Raw genomic sequence first — 9,124 nt, 5'->3', positions numbered from 1 at the left:
CCTTTTCCAGAGACAGGAGAGGGGACAATCCGCAAAGGAGATCCCTCCTTTTCCAGAGAAGCTGCCTGGAACCAAGTGCCCCGCGAGCCACTTTGCGACACGGCTGAGAACGGGCGGTACTCAGCTTCTCTTGGATTTATTTCCACTATTTCGGTAAGAAATGAAGGTACAGACGCCTCAGAGCCAGCGCCGCTAACGCTGGGTAAGCCCAAGAGTCAGGGAAAAGATCTCCCAGGGAAACCCGAATGTGGAGCAGGAAGGTCCCCGTGGAAGGACAGGGTGTGTGACGGGACAGGGCTGCCCTGCTCCCTCCTAGCAGCGAAGCAGCAGCTGGATTAGTGTGGAGCAGGGAGCAGGAGCCGGCACAGGCCGCCCACATGGGAGCTCAGCCTTTACAGCCTCCTTATTCCTCATCTTCCCTTCTGGGGGACAAAAATCCTCTCTAAGGGAAGCAGGAGAAGCCAGCGTGGCCCCTTGCCCAGGCCCTGGCCTTCCCGGCTCGCCGCATCCAAGGTGGGAGCAGGCAGGGGATCCCTAGGAATACTGTGTAACAGGAAACCACGGCTTCGCCGCTAGCAGGTTTGAAGCACGCATGGAAAACTGGCCTCGGGAGCAGCAGCAGCGCTGGGCGCCCGGCCAGACCGCGGCGCCGCGAGCGCCACGAAGCAGCGGCTGCCGAGAAGTGATAGACCCTAAAAAGAAAGAGTAGAAAAAAGCCCCCCTGACCGGTACTTGAAGCACAGAGCAAGAGCTGGGCACGCTGCCGCGGCGCCGAGTCCGGCCGGGAAGGAACGCGGCCCCATCCCCGCTCCGGCCACGTGTCCCGCGTGGGGAGCAGGGACACAGTCTTTGCGAAGCCGCCCCTGGGGCTCAGTACTTCACACCCGGCACAAACTCCTTGGCGTCTGGATTCAAGTTGCTTTTGCTCTGCAAGAGAGGAGGGAGAAGGGCCCTGTTGGTGCTTAGACACCCCCATGTGCTCCCGTTTCCGCCCTCTTGGTTCCTCCACAGACGGAATCACGGAATGGTTGAGGTTGGAAGGGACCTCTGGAGACCATCTAGTCCAACCCCACTAAGGCAGCGCTTAAAAGGGGGCAGCTCAGAAGTGTCTCCCCCCAGGACGGGCTTTGGAGGACAAAGCTGTGAGAACCTCTGTCCCTCTCCTGGTTCTTGGGTGTGCAGAGCGGTTGTCACCCAGGCTGTGTGGTGCAAAGAGCCTGGTTTTAGTGTCACCCATGGCAGAAGGGGGTCAGGAACTGCCTGAGCCACCCACACCAGCAGCCTCCGAGCTGCCGGTGCATGTAGCCCTCGCCAGCCCTGCAGGCTTCTCCTGCTTCCAAGGACGAAAACAGGCATCTCCTGAGCCCTCCTGGTCTTCCAGGACATCCCAGCTCTGCCTGGAAGTCAGGAGAGGCCCCGCTTTGCCCCGAGTCCCCAGTGAAACCTGCCCTGTGCCCACGGCAGTGCCGCTTCTCCCAGCTCCTTACCAGGATGTCCTCCGAGCTGTGGTCTTCGGCCACCGAGAGCCCGTTGAGCTGCTGCTGCAGCTGCCCAAGGCCCTGGGGCAGGTCGCGCGAGGGGATGAACCACTCCTGGTCCTCCTCGTCCAGCATCTCCTGGAAGCAGCGGTCCAGGAACTCCTGCTCCTGCAGCTCCTCCTCCACCTGCCCAGAGAGACCAATTAGGCACCCGTGTGTTTTCCACACGCTGCCCTCCACCGCGGAAGCGGCCCCTGCAAGGCAGGAGCCCCAGGGAAAGGCTCGGTAGCCTCCGAGCTGGGTTTTAAACCCAGCACCCACAGGTCCAGGTGGGAATGGGGCAGGGTTTACAGGGCAGCTGCCCAGGCCCAGGGTGCTCCAGGGTGCCACGACCCGGCAGGGCTGGCTGTGGAATCCCAGCCGGGACACTGGGATTCAATGAATCCCATCCCGATGGGATGGAGCATTGAATCCCAGCCAGGAAGCTGGCACAGAGGGGCCAGGCAGCGCCGTGGTGGTGTTGGCCGGCGCTGTGCTCGGCTCCTGCAGCTCCACAAGCCCCAAGGAGCACCAGTGAGCGCTGGGAGAACCTGGCAATGAGCCTGGGGAGTCGGAACGCTCCGAACCCACAGCCTGCCCTGCGGGCAGCTCAGCTGGGCCGCAAACCCGTGCCGGGCGAATGAGCAGCTCCCCCGAGAGGCTGAGCCCCTGCGCTCGGCGCAGCCCCGTGCGCAGAGCGGTGCCCGGCAGCCAGGCCGGGCAGCTCCAGACGCTGGTGCTGCAGGGAACGGGGCCTGTGCCAGCCTGGAGCAGCCTGGAGCAGCATGGAGCAGCCTGGAGCAGCCTGGAGCAACCCAGGTGCAGGAGCAAAGGCCAGGCAGTGCGCAGGGACAGCTCATTCCTGCAAAGGAAACCCGGGATAAGCAGAAGTGCCCGGGCGCTGCGCTCCACGTTGTCGCCTGCCCTAGGCTGGGACAAGCCAAACCTGCAATCTCTTTCCCTTTGCAACGCGGCTTTCCACCCGCACCATCCCCAAACACCCCAAATCCCATATCCATGTTCTCCGGAGCCACCACCCGCCTCCAGCTCCGGTCCCGCTGCGCTGGCCGCAGTGCCAGTTTGCTGCTACCAGCTGCACATGTGGAGCAGCCTCCGCAGTGCCCCTCAACAGCCCCTTCCCATCCCGGCCCCTCGGCCCTGCTGCTGGCAGCTCCGCTCCGCTGCCGCCCGCGCTGCAATCCCGCAGAGCCGCCTTTTTTCCCACATCTTCCAAAGCAACCTCCCCCTCCTGCGGCGGGTCTGTAGGGCACACGTTTCCGTGGGCTTCTCGGCCCGCAGTGCCCGGGAGCCACGGGCTGGAGCGCCAAGAACATCCTGGTGCTTGTTGGTTCCGACCGATCTCCGTGTCCGGCTTCCTGCCCTCGCGGGCGCTTTCCAGCTGCATCCCGAGGGAAGTTCCGCTCCGTTGTCCCCTCGGTGCCGGAGCCTCCTCTCCAACAGAGCCGACCTCGCTGCGAGCCGCTCCTTAGCTCTTCTCCCCCTGGAAATCCCGTGAGGGATTCCCAAGCTCCCACGTGGATATCAGGCTAAATACCCAGGATATACCCAGGATATCAGGCTCCGGGAAGGGCGCCTGCAGCCTGGGCTCTGGGAGCGCCTTCCTGCAGCAGCAGCGCTCACAATCCATCCCGGCTGGGCAGGAATCTCCTTCACCATTAGCTGTAATTATCATTATGCAATATCATCCCGTAATTATCCTCACGTGGGTTTCAGTGGCCGCTCTCAAATATAACCGAGAAAGGATGAGTAAAAGCGGGATAGCCCGGGGTGCTCCCACAGCGCCCAGCTGCGCATCCCGCGCTCCTGTCGCCCGCCCGGCCTGTCCCGGCATTCCCAGGGAATATTCCCGCACGAGGCCCGGAGCTGCGGGCTGAAGGGCGGGATGATGAGAAGCGAGAGGAGAGCGGGTGAGAGACGGTGCCGCTCGCACCGCTCGGCCTCGGCGCGGCAGCTCCCGACGAGCCCTTGCTGCTCCCACCGAAATCCCATACCGGCTGGCTCGCGCTTCCCGAGGGGCTTCTGACTGCCGGGTGGCGGGAGTGACGCCACTCGCGTTCCCATGGCATTCCCGAAGAGCTGCGAGGCCGGGAGCGGGAGCTGGCAAGGGCCGAAGCGCAGGCGGGATCTCAGCTGCACCAGCTGCTTTCTTTGCTCCTCTTTTTCTCCAGCTCCTCGGCGCTCCGGGCCAGAAACCAGCTCAGGTGCCAGCCCCGCTCCGTCCCCTTCTCCTCCCTCCGCCCCACGCTCTTCCCGAGGCCGCGTTTCACAAGAGGAGCTAGGGCGCCTGGCCGTGCGCCGCGGCCGCCGGGCTGCCTCCTCGCGGCGCTCGAGCCCCGCCGAGCCCTTGGGCGCGAGCCCGGGCAGGGCTGGCCGCCCTGGCACCTCCTGCTTCCTGCGGGAGGAAGCGATTCCAGATGGAGACGTGGTGCTGGGAACCCCTCTTTGGAGACCAAGGGGGTGGGAGGCTGAAACGCAGCCTCCCTGCGCCCAGCCTGCCGTGAACCGCGGCGGTCGCTGCCACTCAGCTCCCGATTCCCGGCTGTCCATGTGCGCGGCGGGGTGGGAAATGCTCCAGGTGCTGGGTCCGGGCGCAGGTGATGCAGCTCAGGCAGCCAAAGCAGCACGGAGCAGCACGGAGCAGCAGGAGCTCCATCCCTCCCCGGCTGAATGCGAGCGGCTCTGGGGCCTCGTCCTGGCCTTGGCCCCACGGCAGGACGGGCAGGCACGGCCGCTTCCAGCAGCGCTGGGGCTGCTGCCCTGGGATGACTCCCACCCAAAAGGGCAGGTACGAACGTAAGAACTCATCCCCGAGACAGCAGCGCTGTGAATGCTCCGAGGTCAGGGTTGTGAACGCTCTGAGTTCAGCACTATGAACGCTCCGAGTTCAGGGTTGTGAACATGCTGAAATCAGCGCTACGAACACTCTGATTTCAGCCCTATGAATGTTCTGACTTCAGTGCTATGAACACTCTGATTTCAGTGCTACGAACGCCCTGAGGTCAGTGCCAGGAATGCTCTGCAAGAGATGCTGGGGGCTGATCTTTGCTGTTGTCCCCAAGCGGAGCACACAGGGAGCGGACACCTCGGCTATCAGATGCCTGGGCTATCAGAGCAGGGCCCAGGAAGAACAAAGCCATCGCTGGCCTCCGCGCGCGAGCCTCACGTCCCGGGGTGGCAGAGGACGTTTCCCGGCTTTGCTCATCGCCCGGCAGAGCCGGCAGCAGGAGCGAGTCACCGGAGCCGCCCGCTCTGCAGGGCCAGCGGTGACTCCCGCGCACGCGGCCCAAGCAGCAGCACAGGCAGCCTCTGCAGTGCCCTGCGCTCGGCGCTAGCCCCAGAGGCGCAGGGCTGCCGCCCCGTGCTCCTCCTACCTGCCTGTTGAAGTCCTCTTCGTTCTCCATCCACATGTACTCGGCGAAGGGGTTGCCCTCCTTCTCATCGTGCCCGTTCACCGCCTGCTCCTCCTTGCACTTGGCGCTGGCCGCTGTGGTGTTGGCGACGTCGGAGCCGTTCATGGTTGCGGAGTCTGCGGAGGAGGAGAGCAGGGTGAGGGGGCCGCAGCGCCCCACGCCGCCCCATAGCCCACGTTCCCAGTGCAGCGGGCTGCAACGGGCTGCCCCATTGAACCTGGGGGTGTGGGGCAGCCAGGGACTGCCAGAGTGCCCCATGCTGCCCCATAGCCCACGCTCCTGGGGGCTGCAATGGGCTGCCCCACTGAACCCAGGGGTTTGGGACAGCTGGGGACACTGTGCGCACCGGGACCTGGAGCAAGGGGACAACCCGGGCAGCGTTTCCGAGGGCCCACGGCCATGAACACGCACAGATGTCATCCCAAACGGGCCGTCCGGGCAGCCGCTGCGTCCCGCGGCCTCGGGATCCTGCCGGGCTCGGCACCACCGCGGGATCCTGCCGGGCTCGGCACCACCGCGGGATCCTGCCGGGCTCGGCGCCACCGCGGGATCCTGCCGGGCTCGGCGCCACCGCGGGATCCTGCCGGGCTCGGCGCCACCGCGGGATCCTGCCGGGCTCGGCCCCACCGCGGGATCCTGCCGGGCTCGGCCCCACCGCGGGATCCTGCCGGGCTCAGTGCCACCGCGGGATCCTGCCGGGCTCGGCACCACCGCGGGATCCTGCCGGGCTCAGCACCACCACGGGATCCTGCCGGGCTCAGTGCCACCGCGGGATCCTGCCGGGCTCGGCGCCACCGCGGGATCCTGCCGGGCTCGGCACCACCACGGGATCCTGCCGGGCTCAGTGCCACCGCGGGATCCTGCCGGGCTCAGCGCCACCGCGGGATCCTGCCGGGCTCGGCACCACCGCGGGATCCTGCCGGGCTCGGCGCTGCCGCAGGCCGCTGCCGTGTCCATGACTCGTTTTCCAAACCCGGACACAGCGGCGCCGGTGGCACCCACGCGAAGCCGGGGCCACGAGCAGGCCCGTGTCCCCACGTGCCGCTGTCCTCGAGGCTGCGGGGCACATGGCCTCTCCAGGGCGTCCCTTCGCCCACGCAGGCCCCTGGGAAGCGGGCCAGACCTCAAGCCGTTCATTACTTATTTCTGCCACCAAATACAGCAGGAGAGCCAAACCTGCCCGCCTGCAACCAGCAGCCGAGCGTGAATTCCCGTCCGCCAGGACAACGCAGCCTGCGGGAAGGCGGCACAAGCACCAGCTTGGGGTACCCCGCGATTTCCCTGCAGAGCCCCTTTCACGGAGGTTTGCTAATGGAAACACGGGGATTGGTGCAGCAGATATTCCCAGCTCCAGAAGGGAGGGCTAGGAATCCCAGCCGGCAGCTCCTCAATGGAGGGCAGCAGGAGCAGGTGGACGGGAGGACACGGAGAGGTTCCTGGGACACACAGTGGGCAAGAGCAGCCTGCGGCACGGGGGCAGGAAGCGAAATCAGACTGAAAACTCATGGAGACGCCGTGGAAGAGGCAGAACGTGACACAGCTCCATGCAGGTCTCCTGCGGGTGAGGGCCCGCAGCTGCAGCCAGTGCCAAACGGAGCGCTGGAAGCCGGGATTTCTTTGGGAGAGGGACAGGTCGGGGCTTGCTTGGCCTGCAGGAGGCTCCGGGCAGGGAAGCCGGGAGCACACGGCGCCCACCGCAAGCTCCGCGCAGCAAAAGGCCTTGCAGAAAACCGGCCTTTTGTCTCCACGCACATCAAAGGTTCTTGTCTTCTTGCAGGAGCAGAAATTAGGGTTTTGGGCGGGGAGTGATGGGGAGACCGCAGGGGACACGGGGAACAGCTGCCCTTTGGGGGAGCACCCAGACTTCCCGCCCGGCACCGCCCCGGTTCTGCGGGACGTTCCGCAGGATTTGCAGAAGGTTCCATGGGTTCTGTGGGAGGTTCTGCAGGTTCTGCGGGAGGTTCCGCAGGCTCCAGAGAGGTTCCACAGGTTCTGAGGGATGTCCCACAGGTTACAAGGGGGTTCCACAGGTTCTGCGGGAAGTTCCACAGGTTCCGCAGGAGGTTCCGCAGGTTCCACGGGAGGCCAGGGCAGCGCCAGGAGCGCCAGGCGCCGTCAGCACTTCCCAACGCAGCCCACGCAGGGCCGGTTTTCCAGCCCCCGGTGTCCCAGCCCTCTTGCCTCTTCCTAAAGAGGCGGATGGAGCTACGGAGAGACGGGGCAGCCGGAGAGCAGCCCAACGGGGACAGCTCCAGGACAAGAGGGCGCTGGGCAGGGCGGCACCACCAAACCCACGGGGCTCCAGAAGCGGGGGCAGCAGGAGCCCGAACCTCCGTTTTGGGCCCAGAGCCGCCGTTCCCTGCTCGGAGCTCCTGCGACTCCCCGGCTCCGGGTACCTCTTTGCTCCGCGGGATCCGCGGGATCCGCGGGGCAGGAAGCGCCGGGCGGGATCCCGGCCGCGCGTTCCCAGCGGGTGGGGATCCCGGCGGCTCCCCAAAGCGGCAGGGCCCGAAGGCAGCTCTTAATCGCCCCGTTTTCCCCGCTCGGCGCAGGCTCCAAGGTCGCGTTTCGCCCTTATCTGTGGCGCTGGGAACGGGCAAACAGGCTCCGCGGGCGCTCCCGGCCCCGGCGCATGGAAAAATGTGTGTTCTTATGAGCAGACTTGGTGGATTTGCGTCCCCTTCCATGTCCTGCTGGAAAAGGGAGCCAGTAAAGAGACAGTCTTGAAGCCGGGATCCCGAGGAACCGTGTCCAGAGCACACAGCCCGTGCCCGAGAGCCGCAGCCACGCAGAACCCCGCTCCAGGAGGCCGTGAATCCCAGGAATTACGTGCTGCGGTGCCCATGGGATGGGCAATGATCCTGTGAGGTCCCGACCAGTCCGCACAAGCACTTCCAGGGGTTCCTAATGCTCCAGGGCCTGCCCGGAGCTGGCAGAGGGCTGGCAGGGGACGCAGGGCCGCTGGAGACAGGAGCCCTCCGAGCTTCCCGCTGACAGACGGTTCCCATTTTCCCGTCGCTGGGATGCGCAGAATTGGGGTTTCTCCTCCTGCCCGGCACGCGGGGTCCCTGGCACCCACACGGAGCCCATCCCGTCTCGCTCAGCGGGCACCGCGCGCACAACGTGTCCGCGTTGTCCAGGGAACACGCGGCAGGTGAATCCCGGCGGGAACGCTCCCGATCCTCGCGCTGCTTCTCGCTCCGGCGGCGCCTCCAAAGGGTTAAGAGGCGCCGCCGGCCGCGCCAAGGACACAGGGGCCTCCTTGTGCTCCAGACGGTGCCGGGGCAGCCAGCGCCGCGTCCCGGCGTGCCGGCGGGGCTTCCCGGCCTGCCGCCCTATAAATAGCCTTGGGAATCGTCCCGCACGCACACAAACAACTCGTTTACCCAGGGAAACACGGCAGGCTCCGGGAAACCGGGCGCTTGCTGCTCATCCCAGCCGGATAACTCGCGGCACGAGGCTGGCCTGGGCACTGATGTCTGCAGGAATTCGTTTCCCAGTTAATATTCCCGCCCTGTGCTTCCATGCTGCAGATGGGAGCCTCTCCTTGCCGTCACCCGCCAGGGAAACGCGTCCCATTGCTCGGGATAAGCTCATCCGCTGCTGCAGGAACAGCCCCCAGTTTCTTTGGGAGCCAAACGGAGCGCGGCCGGATCCCGATGTTGCTTTAAAGGCACCGGGAACCGGCATCACAACCAGCTAAACCAGTCCCGCTGTGTCCCCACAGGAAGAGACACCTCCTTCCCAGCTCCCCCCGCCGTGCTCCTCGCTCGCTGCTCCGATCCGCGCCCGGACACGCATGGGAATGAGGCGCAGGGCAGGCAGGAGGAGCTCCCTAACGCGCGGCCCTCTCGGCTGTGCCTGCTTCCGGAGCGGCCGCGCGCAGGCACTTCCACAGGGACACCTCGCCGGGTCGCTCCCGCATGGATTCTGCTGTCAGCGCAGCTCCGGCAGCCACGGGCACGGCCGCGCGGAGCCGCCCCGCGAGCTGCCCTGCAGGGAATGCCTCCAGAGGGAGTCCGGGCCCTTCCTCCGGAGGGAATCCCCTCCTTCCCTCCAAAGGGAGTCCTGGCCCTTCCTCCGGAGGGAATCCCCTCCTTCCCTTCAAAGGGAGTCCATCCTTCCCTCCAAAGGGAGTCCTGTCCTTCCCTCCAGAGGGAATCCCCTCCTTCCCTG

The 9,124-nt window shown here is 65.8% G+C and overlaps 1 protein-coding gene across 1 annotated transcript in view; it reads right to left on the bottom strand.

The window, feature by feature from the left end:
- Nucleotides 1–133: 133 nt before the first annotated feature.
- PAIP2B (poly(A) binding protein interacting protein 2B) overlaps nucleotides 134–9,124 on the bottom strand; it is a 10,532-nt gene continuing 1,541 nt past the window's right edge. Inside the window, exons 2-4 of the mRNA XM_026048905.1 lie at nucleotides 4,910–5,064; nucleotides 1,488–1,664; nucleotides 134–927 (exon numbers count right to left, since the gene is read on the bottom strand). Of these exons, the coding sequence (XP_025904690.1) occupies nucleotides 871–927; nucleotides 1,488–1,664; nucleotides 4,910–5,053 (378 nt within the window). The 5' untranslated portion in view covers nucleotides 5,054–5,064 and the 3' untranslated portion in view covers nucleotides 134–870. The remainder of the gene's footprint in view (nucleotides 928–1,487; nucleotides 1,665–4,909; nucleotides 5,065–9,124) is intronic.

Source organism: Nothoprocta perdicaria, unplaced genomic scaffold, assembly GCF_003342845.1.
Source record: "Nothoprocta perdicaria isolate Ctin4 unplaced genomic scaffold, notPer1 scaffold_58, whole genome shotgun sequence".
Taxonomy (NCBI): Eukaryota; Metazoa; Chordata; class Aves; order Tinamiformes; family Tinamidae; genus Nothoprocta; species Nothoprocta perdicaria.
Note: the sequence above shows the minus strand (reverse complement) of the source record. Positions and strands in the feature narration are given on the sequence as shown.